Consider the following 22161-nt stretch of genomic DNA (forward strand, 5'->3'; position numbering starts at 1 on the left):
ATTACAATATCTGAATCAAATCATGGTGTTTTCAGAGTTGGAAGAGAATTTAGATATTGTCTAGTCCAACCTCTCAACCAATGCAAGGATGTCCTTTACAACAGAATCAAATATGCAGCCTGCACAAGTGAAGCCCCAAGTGAGGCCTAAACCAGATTTAAATGTAATTGGGAAATATTTAACAACATAAATAAAAATACAATAGAACACAGGTAATATTACATCTTAAAACCAAGTCAATGTGCAATCCGCAGGGATCCTTAGGTAAAGATTAGTGACCTCCCTTTTTATTTTCATTAGAGTTTGATACCAGTGACCTAGAACATGTCTAACAGTGGTCATGAATCTGCTATAGAAAGGCTTTTAGAGAAGAAATCTGCAGGACAGTAAGGACATATTGATAATGAGCATCATCCTCTTCATTCTAATATCCCTACCCTAAAATGAAACACTTCAATTCTGATAAAAATATTACCATATTTGCCAATGTGGAAATTCCCCAACTTTTTCCTATAAGGACTTCCTTTTCTATCTTCCCCTCTAATTCTTCTTCTTTTTTTTTTGGAGCAGGGAAGGTAAGGTAATTGTGGTTAAGTGTCTTGCCCAAGATCATACAGCTAGTTAAGTGTCAAGGTCTGAGGCTGGATTTGAACTCAGGTCCTCCTGACTCCAGGGCCGGTGCTCTATTCACTGCAACACCTAGCCACCCATCCCCCTTTAATTCTTAATGCCTCTTTCCCAGAGGTAGAGTTTCTGTCATATCATCATTCCCAGACTTCCAAACTGCATTTCTGTATTTGTCACTCCAGTTCTCATCCTTTCTACATCTAATTATCCCCTTTTGCCTCTGTGCATATACTTTGCTTTTAATAACATCTCCTAATCCAGAGCATTTCCCCAAGAACAGAGGTTCTTAACCTTTTTTGGCAGTCTGGAGAAGCCTATAATCCCTTTCTCAAAATAATGTTTATTGCCTATATTCATAATTAAAGGAAAGGCTAACTTCAATTAGAGGTTAGTAAAAATAAAGATGTAAATTTCTTTCCTCATTCAAGTTCACAGACCCCTTGAAATCAATGTTTGGATCCCAGGTTAAGAAGCACTGTCCAGAAGATTAAGTCCCTTGGAAGAGAGAGCACATCTAAAATACTGTCCTAATTCAAATTAATCTGCATTCTCCCACTTACCCTCCAACTAGAAATCAAAACAGAAAAAAAACATCACCTTGGAGAGAAAACCAAGAACTGCTGTTATAACATGTTTTTCTTCTTTGAGAAAACAAAACAATAATTTGTCAGTATATCCCTTAATGATTTACAAGGCAGGGGGCAGGGTAAGTACCATTAAACTTAACACCATTAGTTAATAATGAAGTTAATAAAAAGGGATTAAGATATTGAAAGTTCAGACTTCACCTGCTAAAATTCCTGCCTCCAATTTCTCTCTCCCCACAAAAGATAGCAACTTGCTATGAATAAACACACATTGCTCCTAAATGCTTCCACCATTCTAACTAATCCATTCGCTAACTGAACTTAAGGAACACCAATTGTATGTGATAAGTGACTAAGGACAAGAAATACTGTCCTTCATCAAAGACTGGTTCTGTAGCATTATGACAGAAGTTAGCTATGATTAAATCTAAAAAGATTTAACTGAAGCTTCCAGAGAAGCGCCAAATTTATATCTGGAAAGAGAAGAGGAATATATACCACACATAATCTATGTAACTGTTTCCTCCCTCCTCCATGATTACCATCGCTTCTTCTCATATTTCTCCTGAAGAAACTCCTTCACCTTTTGAGGGTCCCTGGAGTCTGGGGCTAAAGAGGTTTGTGCATCAAAGAGACCCAGCCAGATCTTTCTGCAAACCTGTGGTACAAAAGGACAGACAGGTAACATAGGTGCTGGAGAAAACAGATTAGAGTAAAAAAACACATACCTCCAACCAGATGCTTCTGAAAAATTTTCAGTGTGAGCATTTACACCTTGGAAATTAGCAGATGCAGAGCCTGATTTATTGTTTTGTTGATTGTCTAGACTTAAGAAAGCATGAAGAAAACTATTAATGATACAGATTAAATGTAAAAGTGTGTCAGGCAGACATTTTCCCCCCAGAGAACTGTTGAACATTTATCAACATAATGATGCCCTCAACAGTTTTAAGAAGTGTGTGGTTTTGGGACTGATCAGAGGCTCTTGTCTTAAGATCCAAGTCCCTCACACTGGTCTGTGTATTAAGTAATGGGGAAAAATCTTCATGAGGTTTGAGGAACACAAACACCACTAACAAGCAATCCACAATTGGGCTTACTTGAGGAAGGAGGAGGAATTTACTTTGGAAAAAAGTTGAATTCAACAAATATTTATTAAAAGTCTATGTATAGGGGCGGCCAGGTAGCACAGAGAGTAAGAGCACCAGCTCCAGTGTTGAGAAGACCTGGAGATTGAATCCCCGGGCTCAGACACTTAGCACCCACCCAGAAACACCTGGCTGTGTAACCTTGAGCAAGTTACTTAACCCCAATTGCTTAGGGGTGGCCAGGTGGCTCAGCGAGTAAGAGCACTGGCTCCAGTGTCGGGATGACCTGGATCAAATCCGGGCTCAGATACTCAGCACCACACCCACAAATAACTGGCCGTGTAACCTTGAGCAAGTTACTTAACCCCGATTGCTTTAATAAAAAAAAAAAGTCTATGTATAGGGGCAGCTAAGTGGCACAGTGAATAGAGCGCCAGCCCTGGAGTCAGGAGGACCTGAGTTCAAATGTGGCCTCAGACACTTAACACTTACTAACCATGTGACCTTGGGCAAGTCACTTAACCCCAATTGCCCTGCCCTCCCCCCCTCCAAGAAAAAAACAACTGAAGTGTTAAATTTCAGTGAGAAGTTCGTGAAAATAAAGATAAATTTTTTTTTAAGTCTATGTATAGCACACTGGCCTAGGCACAAGAGAAGACACAAAGTCTAGAAAGAAATATTTCAGTTTTTTCTGACAATGTGCTGATATTACCTTGATTTTTTAATGTTTCAATCTCTTTGGAACTATGTAGCAGATCTAATTCAGCAATCTTAAATCTCAAAGAAAATATAGAAAAATCTCCAGGAGATTTTATGAGTTAGTACTTCTTTACAGTGATTAGTTGTCAACGTATTCACTCTCAATTTGTTTTTTTTGCTTTTTGGATTTTTTTAAAAAATAATTTTCCTGTATTTTTTAAAAGAGGAATGGAGTATCAAAAGGGTGCCATTTCCCAGCTGTGCCTTGAATAAAGTACCTATCCTTGGTTGGATCAAGTTCCACAAAAATAATCTCTATGAGAAATCTAGAAAACTCCTGGAGGGATGGTTTTCAATGCTTTTATTGACAGTTTAGCCAGACCTTTAACCCATTTCCCAGTTTAATAGAGTTCTGATCTAATCGTTGGGTATTTGTGAGTAATGGTCAGGTTTTAAGAAGCCAGTCTATCAGACCCCAATGGCCAAAAAAAGAAAAAAGCCCAGAAATTTTACGTTGTACAAGCATAATTTGCCTATTACCTTCAGTCTGGGGCATCTAGATTAAGTATATTTTCCTGTATAAAGGCAAAACTACAATCATCTCTGAAGGGGTCACCTAATCCAATCCTTTTATTTAACAGATGAGGAAACTGAGGCCAAGAAAAGTTATGTCATTTAGGAGCTAAGTGGTGTCATGGGAAAAAAAATTCTACTAATCAAGACAATTGTGCTCAGGAATAAATGAATCTTTTTAATTCTGCAATTACAAAAGAGAGAGAATGAGGCTGAAATTTAGACACAGACACCTCTTCCCCAAGAATAAGTTTCATAAAGAGGGTTTTATAACGTACACCAAAAGGGAACAAAATGTTATCAATTAAGACAATTTATGGATTGTAGAGGGGCCAAGAAGAGGGCATCTTCAAAGGAAAGGAACATCAAACAAAGGACAGCTGTCTTTCCTTCCTGGAACTATTTTACATTCTTGTTATCAGCAAGGTCTTGGAGAGTTAGGACAAAGAACCTCTTAAGCTTAAAAATGATATTTTGAATTCCTACTGTTCAACTGAGAATTAGAGCTTTTTATGCCTTCATCAGTGACAGAGCCAATAGGTGAGTCCTGGTCCTTGGACTCCAAACCTGGTGTACACTTTCCACGGCTGCCTCCTTGGATAATACTCATCATCAGAATTCAGTTTTATGTATAATGAATTCATTTTCTTTTTTATTATGAACTCGACAAATATCAGACGTGAAAATTTCCATAAATAAAAAACAGAAAAATGACTGTATATGACACTGAGTCAGTTTGTTTTGTTTTTTCCTTTGAAAGTCCAGCAATCTTCGCACTATCCTGCTTGTCTGGGTACTCCTCTGAACTTTCTCCTGCTCTCTTCCGAGTATGTTTTAAAATGTTTCACTGTCACTCTTTTCTTTTTTCTTTTCTTTTTTTGGCAATGAATTAACCTAAAGTAAATTACTTGGATTAGCACTAAGCCCAAAAAAGCAGAACTCAAACCTCATGAAGATTTTTCCCCAATACTTAAAAACAGCCCTCCTCCTAGGTTCAGTCTATGAAAACACTAAGTGTTTGACAATTTCTCTACAAAGGGACTTAGACTTATCTCCTTTCCCATATGCACCTCTAATAAGGTCATGGACAAGCTATAAACAATATCATCAATAATTTGCTGGACACACATGAACAAATAACACAATTATACCCTAAATCCAGTGAAAAAATAATAAAGGGTAAAGTATGGCCTTGCCTCAAAGCCCCAAAGAAAACACCTATCAGTATCAAAATTTATTCAAATATGAGCAGAGCCAAGATATCGGAGTAATAGAAAGCAGTGTGGTGAATTCTCATCCGCAAACTCCTCCAAATGTATCTAGAAAATGCAGACCAAAATCTTGATGAAATCCAGAAAAAGTGATAGTAAGACCTTTGTCCAGCACAGTTCAGCATAGGGAGGCAAACAGGTTCTTTGGACACTGGGAATGGATTTTGTCTAGAAGCATGCAGGGTACTCCAGCAACCAGAGAGATGTTGTGCATCAGCACAAGAGGAGGTACCTGACCCATATTGGACCACTTGCAGACCTATAACAGGTAAAAATGGGACAGAGGTCAACGGGCGGCTTTGTTGCCTGTCACTCATTTCTGGATCATAGATCACAGACAATTTTATAGGGCAGATCAAGAAAGGGACCTTCATATAAAGGTTGTGTTCCCAGGAAGGGAGGTCCTGAGTACAGTGTATGGAAAAAGAAGGCAGTTCAGAAGCCAATAGCAGCAATGTGACTCAGATAAGGGTCTCACCTCAAGCATCTAGACCAGCCTGCAGATGGTAGGAATCTGTAGGGCAGGAATCCCATAGTAGTCCATTCTTACACAAAGCCAAAGAAATCAAGTACCTGCAGAGCTCAGACTAAGGGAGGTAACAATCATCTGTTACTCTGATCAGACCACTTTGGGAGCACTAAAAGCCTGTGGGTTCCCCACCTGTCCCTGAGATCCTGGAATAACACAACACTCAATACTTCAAGAAAGCAGCAACAGGTTAGGCCCAGAAGTGTCACAGAGCTCAACCCTTACATTAAGACCAAAATCAGGTCGGGGGCCAGCACAGAGGCCTGGAAGACAATGGGGTCAGTGCAGAGACCCTAACGAGGCCTGATCAACGGGTCAGCAAGTTGACCTACCAACCCCAAGGGCCATTGCCAGGCCTATCACTGCAGGGCTGGGACTGGACAGAGCTGGGTAAGAGTCAAATGCAGAGCCCCTGGCAGTGGCAGCAGCTACTCCTGGGACTACCAACCCACAGCCTGGAAATTTAAAAAGCCCCTATCTGGACTTTCAGGGACCAGGATGGCAGAGTGAACCCCGGCTGCTCCAATCCTGTAGCAGCAAGCACCCCAGCATCCCCAGGGTAGCTACAAACACAGGTTCTTAGATCTGCTTTTCTAAAGGAAAGCAACTCAAAATGGGTTAACAATATTGCTTTAATCAATCAAACATATCATTTATCTGGTTCAGGGGAAAAAGTCAGTACCCCAAACTTCAAAGTATACAGACAGGTTATAAGCAGAAGTTACAAGACAGATAAACATTTCAAGCAGACAGGCCTCCAACTGTCTAACCATTACATCCACACCTAGTCAGTTACCAGAGAGGGTAGGTTCTTTCTAGGTTCTTTCAACGGCTGCCCAGAGTCTCCTCTGGTCAAATCACACAACACTTCTCAAAGTGAGCCCCAAAACAAAGCCTTACATCAAGGTTTATATAGCCTTCTCCTAGTTCAGAGAATATAACAACCCTCTTGACCCCACTTCCCAATCACAAAGTATCTCCTGAAAAACATGCCTCCTACCACAGGCTCCAGGTGCACTTAAGGCTATCAAAGGGCCTAGGGGCAGGGAAGATCTTAAAAATTTACATTCCTATAACATTTAATGTAATGCCAAGCAAAGGCAACTTCCAAGGTTCAAAATACCAATATAGCGGCTCTCCATTTTATTCAGTGACAAATTAAGAACAGAGAAAATCAAAATACAGCATTCACCAAGTGTAATTCAATAATTTCCAAGTACTACTCCACCCCTGGAAAGTACATTCATTTAGTCAATCACAAAGACCCTCTTCTCAAATGGAGATTAGTTTCCAATCATAAACAAAGAACATTCATTTAGTCAGTCACAGAGCACAAAAAAAAGTCCAAAGTTTCCCACCCCTGGATCACAACTGAATTACAATTATCATCAGTTAATGCCAAGTGCCTTCTCAAAAGGGGCAGTAGAGAGCACAAAGGCCATCTACCCCAGAGCTACAACAAGGTTAAGATATCATCACAGCATTTAATACCCAAATAGAGGTCTTTTCTTCATCTTGATCCGAGGCAAGTTCTCAGCAATCTCTGTTCCTGGGGAGACAAAGCTTAACAAGGTCACAAGTTACATTGCCAGTGTCCTCATTAATTCATTCTCTGTCTGCAGAACAGTCCTAGGACCCCTGAAAACATTAGCAAGATCCTCTTCCAGGATTTCTGTAAACATACAACAAGAAAGTCCTTCTTCAGGGTTTCTGAACCAACAGCAAGATTCCAGAACCTCTGCAACAACAGCACTGTCCTTCACCAGCAGACGAATCTGGCAAAACAACATCAAAACAGACAGACAAAGTACCGGCATCCCAGCCATGTCTCCTCAGTCCTTGGCAGCTCCAGGTGGGAGCTCTCAAAAGACCTGGGCAGCTCGAACTGGCCCTCAGCAATCCTCTCTCTCTCTCTGCCTCCACGATGCTGCTTCCAAAACTTCTTCTGCCTCTCTTCCTCTGCTTGTGCCTCTCCAAATCCACGGGACCAGCTCCTCCCAGTTCAGCCTTCTCTTTTCACATCAACAAGTCCATCCCACAAGTGGGATTCACAAACTATGGGTTTTAACACTCAACCCGAAAACCAAGCCAATACAGGGGGATCTTTAAATTCCATTACTATTACAAACCCTGAAAATATAGTAATTATTGCTCCAGGGAAAACCTTTAAACAGTAAAGGCTTGGAAACCCTAGAGGAAGGGCATGGCTAGGGCCCTGCCTCAAAATGGGTAAAAAGCAGACTGCAAAGATAAAGACTCTGGAGTCCAACTATTGTGAGTTAGGGGAACCAAATTCAGAGGGAGACAGTGTTGACTCCATACCCACAGCTGAAGCCTCAACAGAGAACTGGTCTCAAGCACAGAAAGCATTCTTAGATGAGCTCAAAAAGAACTCTATCAAATTAGAAAGATAGAAAGTAAAATGAATATTTCTTTTAAAATCAAAATTAGAAAAACATCACAATGAAGAAAACATCTCCTTAAAAAGAAAAATGTGTGATATGGAAAAGGAGCTTCAAAAACTAACCGAGGAAAATAATTCACTAAAAATTAGAATCAACCAAATTGAATTGAATTGAACTCTATGAGGAACCAAGAATTAGTCAAACAAAACATCAAGAATGAAAAAATTAGAAAAAGAGGTAAAATATCTCAATGGAAAAATAACTGATCTGGAAAACGGATCCAGGTGAGATAATCTGAGAATCATAGGCCTACCAGAAAATCATGATGAAAAAATGAGCCTGGACAACATCTTCCAAGACCCCATCAAGGAAAACTGCCCTGAGATACTAGAACCAGAGGGTAAAATAGAAATCGAGAGAATCTACTGGTCACCTCCTGAAAGAGATCCCAAACTGAAAAATCTGTAAAATCTTGTGGCCAAACTCCAAAACTATCAGGTAAAGGATAAAATACCACAAGCAGCCAGAAGGAAACAATTCAAATATTGAGGAATCACAGTGAGGATTGCACAGGATCTGGCAGCTTCTACACTGAAAGATCAGAGGAACTGGAATATGATTTTTCACAAGGCAAAAGAGCTCAGGTTACAACCAAGGATCACCTATCCAGCAAAATTGAACATATTCTTCCAGGCAAGGAGATGGTCATTCAATTATATAACAGATTTCCAGACCTTCCTGATGAAAAAGTCAGAGCTCAATGGAAAATTTAACCTCCAATTATGAGACGCAAGAGAGACATAAAAAGAAACGAGGAGCAGATGGACTTCATATTTATCTGGAGAGGCTTATACAAACTGATGCTGAGTGAGAAGAGCAGAACCAGGAGAAATTTGTACACAATTACAGACACAAGTATGTGCGACGACCAACTTTGATAGACTCTTCTCAGCAATGCAGGGTTATAAGTCAACTCCAAAAGACTCATGATGGAGAGAGATGTCTACATTCAGAGAAAAAAACTAGAAAGAACAGAGTTTGAATCCAGATTGAAGCAAACTACCAGCTCTTTTTCTTTATCTTGTTTGGGTTTGTTTCCTCTTTCCCATTGTTCATTCTATCTGATACAATCCTTTTTTATAACCTGACTAATGTCTAATGTGAAAGTCAATGAATTTGGCTTAGGGAGGGAATGACATACACACTAAATAGGGTATCTCACCCTACAGGAGAGTAGGGGGGAAGAAAATGAGAGGGGGGATGATGGAGGAGAGGAGGGTAGGTTGGGTGGGGAGGGAAGTTGGAGGCACCCATCTTTGAAAAGGGACAGGATCAAAGCAGAGAATAGAACAAGTGGGGGCAGGATAGGATGGAGGGAAATATAGTCAGTCTTTCACAATATATCCACTATGGAAATGTTTTGCATAGCTACACATGTACAACATATGTTGAATTGCTTATCTTCCCAGTAAGGATGGGTGACGAGGGAGGTAGGAAAAGAATCTGGAATTCAAAGGTTTAAAATCAAATGTTTAAAAAATATATTATTATTATTATTATTTCACATGTAACTGGGAAATAAGATATACAGGCACTGGGGCACAGAGATCCACTGTGCCCTACTGGAAAGTTGGAGGGCGGATGGGGGAAGATATGGGAGACAGCAGATTCGGGAAGGGGATATTCAGTGGGATCGCTGTTTTGGGGTGGTGGGTAGGGGAAAAATGGGGAGAAAATTTTTAACTCAAACTCTTGTGGAAATTAATGATGTAAACTAAAAAATAAAAAAAAATTTTTAAAAAGACCAAAAACAAAAAGTGAGCTGGAAAAATTAGCAAACAAAAAGAGTACACAAGTAAACATCTATATACTTCTATATACATATACATATTATATGAGAGGATGGGTGGAGAGTAAGCAGCTGACACTAGATCCAAATTTTTAACTGTAGTCTTCAAAAGAAGGAATACATATACATACACACACACATACACAGAGGGAGTTCAGAATTACAGTTCACTCAACAGGGAAATAGAAGGGAAAGGGGAGAATGGGACAGGGGATTAGAGGGAGGGAAGATTAAGAAAGGGACAAAGGTCTAAGGATGTTCTTTGTCTTTTTTGTATCCCTAGCACTTGGCACAGTGCTTAGTACATAGTAGGCATTTAATAAATAACTGATTGAGGAGACATACAAAAATATTAAAGCTCTTTTTGAGGTGTCAAAGAATAGGAATCAGAAAGAGAGGCCCAGAAACTGAGGAATGAATGAACAAAATTTAGTATATAAATGTGATGCAACAGTATTGTGTTGAAATCTTATCAGTGTAAAAGGAGATCTTGTAATATAATATTCCAAATGGCAGAAGTCTTAAAATCAAAAGTAATTTACCATATCAAAGATGAGAATAATCCTACAGGGAAAAGAATTGACTATGAATGGAATAGAGGGCGTTTAAAAGCATTTCTGATGAAAAGACTAGAGCTGAGTAGCACTTTTAAAATACAAACACAAGAGTTCAAATAAACCTAAGAAAGTAAATTTATTTCAATAACAGGAATGAACTGAATGTTTTCTAATAATTGGGCTGCTTGAGAAGGGTATACAAACACAGAAGAAGGGGTAAGAGGAGTGGTTATGAGATAAATCTCACTCTTTTCTGAAATGAACTAAGTGCTGAACACACACAAGAGTTTGGCATAGGAATACATACTCAACATAGGAAGAGATGGGGGAGTTAAGAAGGAAGATAACACCAGGAAGGGAATAATCACAGAACCAGGAGAACAATTTATACAATGACAAACAACATCTTAAAGAAAAGTAACTTTGAAAGACCTAAGAATTTTGATCAAATTAATAACTGTGTCTCCAGAAGACCTATCTTGAAACATGTTAGCCACCTTCCAATCGATAAGTGATGGACACAAGGTACAAAGACATACATTTTTGGACATGGCCACTATGTGAATCTGTTTTGCTCAACTATGCTTATTTGTTACAATGAGGGTTTTTTTTTTTCATCTTTCAGTTAATTGAGGAGTAAGAGCGGGAAAGGTAAAAAGGAACAAAGAACCAGCAACAGTGACATCAAAAAACAAGGGTCATTTAATTACATTAAAAAAATAAACAGAAGAGAAGAAACTCTAAAGGAAGCACAGATAAGCAGGGAAGTCTTGAAAGTAATGTACAAATTTTTTTTTTAAAGCAAGTAGTTTAAAATTAAGATTCATAGTTTCATGTAAAATCATCCTTTTGTACTGAGCTACATGTATGGAAATGCTACTTTTGGGGAGCTTTTAAATTCAGAATAAAAAATTTTGTCTTTCCCCAAAAAAATAGACAAGAAAATTCTGACCAAAAGGAAAAAAATGTTATAATTTCAGAAATACAGAAACCCTTTATAACATGTTTCAGGCAAAGCCAAGGCCTTCTAAATAAAATTTATCAGTGGAAACTCACCTCATTTCCACGAGATTGGAGGAACATCACTTCAGGCTCTGTAAAGGTTGTCATGGAGATGGATTTGACTCGGTGAGGGGGATTCAGGCCTCTCCTGTGTGAGGAAAAGCAAGAGAGATATAATGCGATTAGCACTGCCAGGCTGCTTATAGGGGAAAGGAGAGAGAAAAGGGTGAAAAAATTAATTATGGAAGGAAGAGAAGGAAGAAGACTTATAAGAATGCTAGTGAAAGCCAGAGAGAAGTTTAGAAAAGAATAGCCAAAAACATCTGAGTGTCTGTCACTCTGAAGGGGAAACAGAATCTGCTTATCCTTTTTTTTCTGCAGGCTGGCAGATCAACATCTCCAATGCCCTACCTTTGAGCTATAGAACAATTCTGTGAGTGTGGGCAACCACCTTCCATTTTTCTCAGTTTCTCTGTATAGCACTTAAGAATCTGAAGACTAAAACCTAGGGGGTAAAAGCATATTCCAATGGCATCATGGTACTGCTAAAATGGCCCCAAATAGCTGATTTGGCAACAAACACAAACATTTATAAGGCTTTTCTCTACCCTTCCCCAATCTCTACTTTTCCCAGTCCTCACAGCAGGCAAGTGGTCTTTTACCAGCCTCCTTCATTACTAGATCTTACCATGAAGCACTAGGGACCTTATTTTAATCCAGCAAGATCTAAAAGCCTTTATAGGCCTGTAGGAGTCAGAACCATGCTTTTAGCTGAGATGCTTATATAACTGCTGTGTGCTGTTTACTCCCTGGGAGTTCAACTATGGTCAGAGGAGTCCTGTGGAGACCACATAGCCAATGGGATGGTATTTTCTTGAGGCCACAAAACCAGTTCTTCTAGAAGGAGGTGCTCTAACAGGAAAGACACAGGAGTTCTCTCACACCCTCCTACCAATCCTATCTTAGACCTGCTATTCTGATAACATATTAGAACAAAACTACCCCACGGGGCAGAGAATGGGCCATTACTTTATTTGCTTCTTTCTAATAAAAGAATATTTTCTTTTTTCCTACTCTACCTCTAAAATATTTTAAAGCAGCAAGGTGACTGAGAAAGATAAGGAATAAGTTAGAGAAACAATCTCAGATGACAGAATGTAAAAATAGAAAGAAAAAGAAAAAAGGTTTTAAATTTCCTAAAAACTTGGCCAAAAATATGATACTAAAGAACAGATATAAGAAGGCATGTGCCTCCCTTTCTTTATATAAGGAAATTCCACATACCGTCAAGCCTGTGTTGATATATAACTGAGGAAGACTTAGCTACAATGATCAATACAATGATCCGTGACAAATGCAAACAACTTGGGATGAAAAATGCTATCTACCTCCAGAGAACTGATAAGCTTTGAGTGCAGATAAAAGCATATTGTTTTTTCACTTTATCTTTCTTACCCCCTTCCCCACCTTGCAACATGATTAACATGGAAATGTTTTATGTGACTTCACATGTAGAATGGGTATCATATTGATTACCTTCTCAATGGGGGGAAGGGCCTAAGAGGAGAGAATTTAGAACTAAAAATGTTTTAAAAGATATACAATGAACACAAAAAATAGAGACTGTGTTGATGTGTTGGTTAGTTGGCTGAACTACATTTTCCTTCCCTATGTTTTATTCTTTGTTATAAGGGATGACTCTCTAGGTGGAGGAAAGAGAAGATAACTGGGAAACAAAAGTGATATAATAGCAAAATACATAATTGAAAAAAATAAAAAATAGGAAAAACTTGGCCAAATCGAGACTTTAACAAAGAAATTATAATAGGTCCTAGTTTATGTTTCTAGCAAGACAAGGAGAGGAGGGGGAAAAATGGATATTTATGTACTTTTCTAAAGCAAGTAATATGAAATGGAGGGTCACAGTTTTATATAAAATTCTCTTGGATTTTCCTGAATCCAAGGGAATCCTGGGAAACTTTATAATTTCCTAAGTAGAAACTGTAAAATTTTACAAAGACAGGGAAGAGATAGGGACATATACAGAAGAGGAAAAAAAGGTATCATTGCCAAGTTTAGAAAAACAGCACTATTAATGAATGTAAGTGAAGGTTCTGTGGGTGGAAGAACAGATGACACAAAACACAGTGAACACCGAAGGGCCAGACAAATAACTGCTTTCCTTCCTGGGATTCTGCCCCAGTGGACAGGTGCTGATTAAGGAGAATTAGATCCATGGTTGCTAGTTAGGGTTACAGCAGTTCAGTTGTGGTATAGAAATATCCAGAAACTTGTAGCTCTAACTTCCATGTTAAAGGTCTCAAATGTACCCAGGAATGGTAGGAGTCAGTAGAGAAAACTGCTTCCCCAAGAGCACATAAAGGATGCAGAGAAGCCAGGATTCTTTACTTTCACGATATCTGACCTTCCCCAGATGCTGAGGGAAGATCACATTTCAGGCATGTTCTAATTTCCGTTTAGTTGTTCTTAAGTAGCATAGCTCCCAGGTTTTTTTTTTTTCCTTTCTCCTTTCACCAGGTCTTAACCTCTCAAGAATGGAAAGAATGCTAGACTTGGGGATCTGGAGAAATCTGGGTTCAAATCCTGCCTCTGACATTTAGCAGTTAACTGACTGCCTACTGCATGAGGTTTTGTGCTTAGGTGGAAGGAGAGACACCAATATATTAAGACAGAGGCTCTCTAGGATTTTACAAGAAGGAAGCCCTCAGAAGCCAAGCTGAACCAATCAGTATGGCACCAACCAATAGGCAGTGATAACTTATAGAGAATATGATTCTTATTTGGCATGTTGAGGTGGGGGAGGAGAAGGAGAAGGACAGGAAGGGGAGGAAGGAAGAGGAATAGAAAGCAAAAAGGCATTTTGGGTTTTCTGGTTTCTTATCATTAACAAACACATCAAAAAGGGGTTACTGGTATTGACAATATGGGGCTTTTCTGGCAGAGCAAAGAAATGTATGTTCTTGCTTAGGGGAAAAATCCAGAAAAAAATATCGAAAAAACCACCAGTGGCCAAGCATATATTGGGGTTTTAGAATGGTAGTGAAGGAAAAGATGACAAAGTGAATAAAAAGAGTCTCAAGTACATTAGTTTAAGTGAGTTTGATCAAACAAGATATTCCTAATATTTTGCCTTTGGTGTACATAAAACAGGAACACAATGTCAAGAGAATATAGAGAACACAATACAAATACGTTATCCAGCTCCAAAAACAGGGTTTAATTAGAAAATCTGAATCTTGAGAGTAGTTGTTTCTGATACCTCCAGGAATTGTCACAGATCATCTCCCAAATGCACTTTCTCTTCCTCTTTGTTAAATCTTTCTTTTCCAGTTTAAGCTCAGGAGCCATCTTTTCTCCTGAAGTCTTCTCTGACCCTTCCCCACCCCAACAAGCCTCATCCTCTAGGGTTAAACCTCTTAACCATCCTCTTCCCAAGTGTTTACTACCCCCTCACATTTTCCTGGAATATTTTGCACAGATCTTTGTCCCTCCCACACTCTATCTTATATTATGTTTAATTGCATACAGTTTTATCCACCCAAGTAAACTAATCTCCAGGAGAACAGGGATTTTGTTGTTTTTCCATCTTGGCAACCCCAGGACCTAATCATTGCCTTGTCCATGGATGACACAGATAATCATTTATTGAATTAAATTGGTTGGGTAGATAACAGACTCAAGGAAAACAGCTCCCTAGGACTAGAGAAGAGGAGACACCCTAATTTTCAGGAAAAGAAAAGAATCTGTGAACCAGAGGCCACAGAACTTGACTTCAATTTCTGATAAAATTCTAAAATAGACAGTTAATGAATACTTAGCAAAGGAAGTAGTGATTACAAAGATCCAATATGGCTTCATCAAAGACAAGTCATGCAAAACTAATATAATTTCCTTTGTTGACAGTTAATTGTCAACTGACTAGTAGATAGGGGGCATGCTATAGATGAACCAGATTTTAGCAAAACAATAAATATGTCATACTATTCTTGTGGAAAAGGTGCTTGCAAATGGCAAAAAGATTAGGACTTGGAAGTAGGTGAAAGGTTCATCTCAAAGAGCAGCTGTTACCAGGAGCTAGCATTTAATAGGTTTGTAAAACATTTTACAAATACTGGCATTTTGTCTTCACAACAACCTTGGAAGGTAGTTAGTTGCTATTATTATCCCCATTTCACAGATGACGAAATTGCAGCAAACAGTGGTTAAGTGGTAACTTGCCCAGAGTCACACATCTAGTATCTGAGGCTGGATTTGAACTCAGGTCTTCTGGGCACTGTGATAGTAATGGAATATAAAGATCCCCCTGTATTGTCTTGGTTTTCAAACTGATTGTGTTAAAACCCAGAGCTTGTTAATCCCACCTGTGGGATGGACTTGTTGACTTGAAAAGAGAGACACGGGAGAGGCTGGTGACGTAGATTTGGAGAGACAAGAGAGAGGCAGAAGAACTTTTTGGAAGCAGCACCCTCGTGGAGGCAGAGAGAGACTGAGAGGATTGCTGAGGGCCACTTTGAATTGCCCTGGACTTTTGAGACCTGCCCCCTGAGCTGCCAAGGACTGAGGAGACATGGCTGTTTTGCTGGTACTTTGTCTGTCTGTTTTGATGTTGTTTTGCCAGATTTGTCCACTGGTGAAGGACAGTGCTGTTGTTGCAGGGGTCTGGGAATCTTTCTGTTGGTTCAGAGCTACTGAGACTGTCCTGCAGACAGAGAGTGAATGCTGTCCACTGGTGAAGGACAGTGCTGTTGTTACAGGAGTCTGGGAACCTTTCTGTTGGTTCAGAAGCCCTGAAGAAGGATTTTCTTGTTGTATGTTTACAGAAATCCTGGGAGAGGGTTTTGCTAATGTTTTCAGGGGTTCTAAACAGAGGATGAATTAATGAAGAGACTGGCAATTTATCTTGTGGCCTTGCAAAGCCTTGTCTCCCCAGGAACTAAGATTGCTGAGAACTTGCCTCAGTGTCAAGATGAAGAAAAGACCTCCATTTGGGTATTAAGTGCTGTGCTTAAACTTGATGTAACTCTGGGGTAGATTCAATTGTGATCTGGGTGGGGAACTTTTGACCTTTTTGTGTTCTATGGTTGAACAAATAAATGTACTTTACTTATGTTTCGAAACTAATCTCCATTTGAGAAGAGGGGTTTTGTGATGGACTAAATGAAGATACAGCCTAGGGGTGGAGTAGTATTTAGAACACGACTTTGTAATTGATTGAATGAATGTAAGGTCCTGGGGTGGGGTAGTACTTGGAGATTATTTAATCACACTTAGTAAATGCTGTATTTTGAATGATGTCATATTTTGATCTTCTCTGTTCTTAATTTGTCACTGAATAAAATGGAGAGCACCTATGCTGGTATTTTGAACCTTGGGAAGTTGCCTTTCCTTGGCATTACATTACAGGCACCAGGCCTACTGCTCTACCCACTCTGCCACTAGCTGTTAATGATTCAAAAGCAACTCGGCAGGAGGGCATTTCTTGGCATTCTGCCCCATCAGATCTGTTTGGCCCTATGTCACTTATCAATGACTTAAAGGCAGATGACATGTTCATTAAATCTGAAGATGATACAAAACTAGGGGAAGGGAATGGGGGTAACCAGAGCTAAAACAATAATGATTAAGTGAATAAGGATTCAAAGAGATTTTGGCTGGTTAGAGCACTAGGCTGAATTTAGTGACAAGGACTGGACTTCATCGGTACAAGCATAGGAAACTGCCAGGTAAGGAAACTTCCTTTACTTATTCAGGTCACCAACTTCTTTACAACTTATAGTCTTAGCAAGTTGTCTAGAAGAACAACAAGAGACTAAGTGACCCGTCCAAGTTCATGGCAGCAGTGTTGTCAGAGGCAGGACTTGAACCAAGGTCTCCCTGGTTCTAAGGCCAACACTACCCACTAGGTATACTATGAATAGGGATCTGTGAAATTAGAAGAACAAGGTGGGCCTCAAAGGGAGATACAAGAAAATACCTTCCCCCACTACTTTGCAGAGGTGGGAGAAAAAGGCCATGGGTAGGGAGCATTGCATCTAATGACAGATTTTTGCACTGTATTCCTCTTTTAACAAAATTCTTTATTATAATATATCGCTTCAGGGATGATGAGGGATGGGGAGGGGGATTCTAGGCTATATAAAAGCAAAACATCAACAAAAATCTTATTTTGAAAGGCAAATTTAATAGGAATAATTGTAAGGTTAAAACAATCAGCCTTACAAATGAAGAGTGAGGAAAGGCATTTTGAATGAAAAAGATCTGAGAGTTTTAATGGACTACAAGCTTAGTATGAGTCAGCAGTTATGATACAGCAGCCAAAAAGCTACACTGGTGTTGTATTCCATTAAGGAAGCCACAGCTTCCAGGAATAAGGGGGTAATAGTTCCAAAGCATTTTGCTCTGGTCAGACCACTTCTGGAGGACTGAATTCCAGCTCTTAATGACAGTTTAAGGACAATAAGTGGCATTGTGTTAAGAGAAGGGCAACCAAGATGGTATAGAGCCTTGAGTCTATGTTATGAGGACAGAGCCAAGAAAACTAGGAATATCTAACCTGGAGAAGAGCGTGGAGGGAGGGGAAATGACAACCATATTCAAGTATTTGAATGGAAGAGAGCTTAGACTTGTTCCATTTAGTCCTGGAGAGCAGAACCAGGAATCAGGCGGTAGTTGCAAAAAGAAAAGAAAATTTAGGTTTGATGTCAGGGAAAACTTCCTAACAAGTAGAGTTCTCCTAAAGCAGCTGCCATGGGAGGTGAAAGGTTCCTCCTCCTTGGAGATCTTCATGCAGAGACTGGATAACTGGTATAAGGACTACTTTTGAAATATGGGCTCCTCACATGACAATTTCTCTGTTTCTATACCTTTACACAGGATGTCCCCGATGCCTGGAATGCCTTCCCCTCTTTATCATTGCCTCTTAGAATCCCTATAGTTTCCTATAAAGCTCAGCTCTCAGGTGCCACCACCCCAAGGCTCTTCCTGATTCCCCCAGCTGCTATTACTTCTCCACTGAAAATATATACTTATATGTCTACAAGTTTTTTTTTCCTGATAGATTGTAAGCTCCCGGAGGGTAAGAACAGTTTCATTTTTGTCTCTGTATTCCCCACACTTAGCATGGTGTCTAACACATAATAAATGTTTTATGGGTTAGATTGGTGGTCAGTGAAGTCCTTTTCAAATCTAAATTCTATAATTCTGTCATCCAAAAGGACAGATATCAGTCCCTGCCTTCATACTAAGCAAGGCCAATTCCACCAGTTCCCCATCCTCCTCAACATAGCTAATCACACAAGTTTTTCCTTAATGAAGAAGTAGAGATTAGCTGAGGGATGTTGTGAAATACTGGAGTCAGATCACCTAGGGTCAAATACTGCCTCTGACATTCACTACCTGTATTACCAAGGGCAAGTCAATTCACTTCATATATTGGGGTTGAACATATTGGTAGTTTCTCAGGTTCCTTCTTGCTCTAAGATCTTAAGTCCCTGGCGTCTCAGTTCATAACTCAGCTATTCTTTCTTTTTTTTTTTTTTGTAGGGGAGAAGGCAGGGCAATTGGGGTTAAGTGACTTGCCCAAGGTCACACAGCTAGTAAGTGTGTCAAGTGTCTGAGGCCAAATTTGAACTCAGGTCCTTCTGACTCCAGGGCCAGTACTCCATTTACTGTTCCACCTAGCTGCCCCTCAGCTATTCTTTCGGACAAGAAGGGGCTATAAAGGAATAGCCCAGAATCACGAAAAGCTTTAGATAACTATAAGAAAAGCTCAGTTCCATTTAATCTACCACCCACAGCAATGATGAATTCTCCATTACCAAGGCAGTTCATTTTAAAGTGGGATAGCCCTAATCATTATGTGGTTCTTCCTTACACAGCACTGAAACTTGCCTTTCTCTAACTCCCACTCATTAGTTCTGGTTTTGCCCTCAAAAGTCAAGCAAAGTTGAAACCCTTTTTACATGTAACAACCCCAAGTCTTCTCTTCTCTACGCTAAATAACTCAAGCTCCTTCATCAGATCCTTACATAGTGTGGTTTGGATTACTTACACTATCCTTATTATGCTCCAGCTTGCCAGTATCCTTTCTAAATATGATGTTCCATCTCTCCAGAACTGGATGAACTTATCAAAGATCATGGAAAACCAGCCTAGGTAGCAACAAAGTACAGTTATCTGAAAGTAAATACAGCACTGAGCTGTAGTCAAGATCTGAATTCAAATCCCACCTGTAACATTTATTAGCTGTGTGACCCTGGGTGAGTCAATAAGCTCTGTGTCTCAGTATCCTCAAATGTAAATAGAGTTAAAAATAGCACCTACCTCCCAAGGTTGTTTTAATGATCAAAAATGAGTTACCTATAATACTCAGCACAGTGCCTGACACCTAGTAGGTGTTCAATAAATATTTCTTCCCTTCATCTTATTTCAGCTTGGCTACATTTGCTCTACCTCAGATGCAATGCTAAACTGCATCCAAATTACCTAGCAGATATATTATATTTGAGGACCTCTTACTTAGTCTATTATATAAATACATTATCTGCATCAACTCTAGAAGTCTATGAAAGTTGCCCTTCAGTCAAGGGAATTGTTTTCATGAACTTTTCGAGAAATATCACATACTTCCTGTCTTAGCCACTCCGCTCCCACAAAGCCAGCCTGTCCATATTTTGCTTCTACCTTGACTAATAAAATGCATTCAACCTGCTCACTCAGTGAGATAAAGAGGTTGCACCTGGTCAACAACGGAAAAAGCCAGATTTACCCAATTCAATTCTTTCATTTGTGCCAGATTTGTAGCACTGATACTCTTTGTCTTTGGACACTTGTATCCAAAGAAACATACTCCGATTGCTTCTGGGAAAAGGGAGGATCACTTTAGAATCAATCTCAGAGTTGGAAAGGGATTATACTGACAAGGTTGCAGCTAAACTAGGCCAGTACTTATCTTTTTTGCTTGTTTTGTACCTTAAACTATGAATCTCTATTATTTATATCATGTTGCTTTTCTTTTTAAATGTATAATACATGTAAATTTTAAAGCTGTCTGACTTTTAATGTAATTTTTTCTGGCCTTCTGTGCATAAAAAAAAAAAAATTACAATGGCCTTTTTTCTCTTTTTTGGCCACCTTCTCCCTAACCCTCCTCCCAGCCCAACACCCTCAACTTGAAAAAGAAAACAAACAAATTCTTGTAACCATCACGCAGAATCTAGCAAAACCAATTCCCACATTGGCCATGTCTGAAAATGTATGAGACTGATTCTGTCTACATCTTGGGTTTATCCATCACATCTCTGTTAAGTGGTACATAGTACCCCATCTTGCCTCCAAATAATTGTATAGAAAGAATCCAGTTTCCACCCTGGTTTTGATTCAATGCTATTTAATCCTTTGGAAAACATAAGTTTCTTATTCTATAAACTCAATTCCAATTCCTTTTTACCTTTCCTCTCTGCTGTCCCCCCCTTTTAGTCATGTCTTTCAAACAAATTTTGAAACAAGTTTTTATTGATCTTTTTGGTTTTTTACATCACCATAATTTCCCCCAGTATCCTTCCTTTCTGACTCTCAGAGATCCATCCATAACAAAATAGTATTTTTTTTTTTTAAAAAGGAGGGGAAAAAACATATAACAGATCACTATATCAAAAATGTCTGAAAACATATGCAATATACATTTGTGGATTTCCCCCTTCTGCAAACCTCTTTAGTCACTTCTACTGTTTTATTACACAAATTCATACTGAATAATCTGTTAAAAATCTATTTATCACCCAGAAAAGTAGGATAACATGCTGAGGAAGGAATGGGACCAAATAGAACCACAAAGTTCCCTTCAATCATGCCAGTTCAGATGCATGGAAAATGCTGAATTATTAATAATTGCTTTAGTGCTTATATAATAAGTGCTTTAGCCAAGATTTTCCTTATATTGGGCAGATTATAATCTGATGTAAGGAAAAAACTCCCAACAAATGAAGCTACCCAAATATGAACTGAATGAGTTGCCTCTGGAGATGTTGGGTTTTCCAGCATTGAAAGTCTTCAAGAAGAGGTTGAAAAGTGGGAGAGTGTTTGAGGAAGGACTGGAAATAGCGTCGAAAATATTTAAAGAGGGACAATTGGTAAGGTAAAGTTTGTATTAAGATGGCCTCTGAGGTTTCTTCCAGGTGTGAAATTCTATGAACCAAATATCATTACTAGTGTTGAAAGTAACAAGAAAAAAACAGATGGACAGAGGGCGAATTTTTTTTTTTTTTGGTGGCAGGCAATTGGGATTAAGTAACTTGCCCAAGGTTACACGGGTAGAATTTTTGTGTGGGTGTTAAGTGTCTGAGGCCAGAACTGAACTAGGGTCATCCTGACTCAGGGGGCCGGGGCTTTACTCACTGCGCCACCTAGCCATCCCAGAGGTCCAAAAAATTGTAGGACTTACCTAAGATTTTAAAAATAACCCAGTGGTACTTAGATTCAGAAACAAGTCCAGACCTCCCCTGATCACAACCCCACTGTCTGACATTGGAAGGGCAAATACACAAGTGAGTTGAAAAGGGACTGCTACCCCAGACATCTCCTATGTATAGTAACTAGTCTGTAACTATTTATAGTTTTGAAGAGATGCTTTAAGCTCCAAAAGGATATATAATTTGCCCATAGCCACACAGCTAGAATGTGTCAGAGGCAAAATTTAAACACAAGTCCTTCCTTGACTCCAAATCCAATAATCTATCCAATATACAAGGCTGCATTTTTGGAAACTAGTGAATTAGTAAATGACAAGGGTAGGACATCACTGCCCTCAGACCTACCTGGTTGAGTGAGGCAGGCAAAAACACATTTTTTCCTTCCCTCTAATCACAAGTCATTAGATTATCAGAGTTAGGACAACTAAGGAGTCAAGGACAGAAACCCATATCTATCCTCCCCAGGGAAGGTGATTGTAAATCC

The 22161-nt window shown here is 39.2% G+C and overlaps 1 protein-coding gene across 2 annotated transcripts in view; it reads right to left on the reverse strand.

Moving 5' to 3' along the window:
* The window catches only part of AGFG2 (ArfGAP with FG repeats 2), a 64453-nt gene that overhangs the window by 36570 nt on the left and 5722 nt on the right, over positions 1–22161 (reverse strand). For both annotated transcript variants that reach the window (XM_069063269.1, XM_069063270.1), the window contains exons 2-3: positions 11242–11335; positions 1757–1872 (exon numbers count right to left, since the gene is read on the reverse strand). In XM_069063269.1, the coding sequence (XP_068919370.1) occupies positions 1757–1872; positions 11242–11335 (210 nt within the window). The remainder of the gene's footprint in view (positions 1–1756; positions 1873–11241; positions 11336–22161) is intronic.

This window comes from Petaurus breviceps, unplaced genomic scaffold, assembly GCF_028583685.1.
Source record: "Petaurus breviceps papuanus isolate PSGF00001 unplaced genomic scaffold, PetGlider_PUasm1.0 90537, whole genome shotgun sequence".
In the NCBI taxonomy this organism is placed as follows: Eukaryota; Metazoa; Chordata; class Mammalia; order Diprotodontia; family Petauridae; genus Petaurus; species Petaurus breviceps.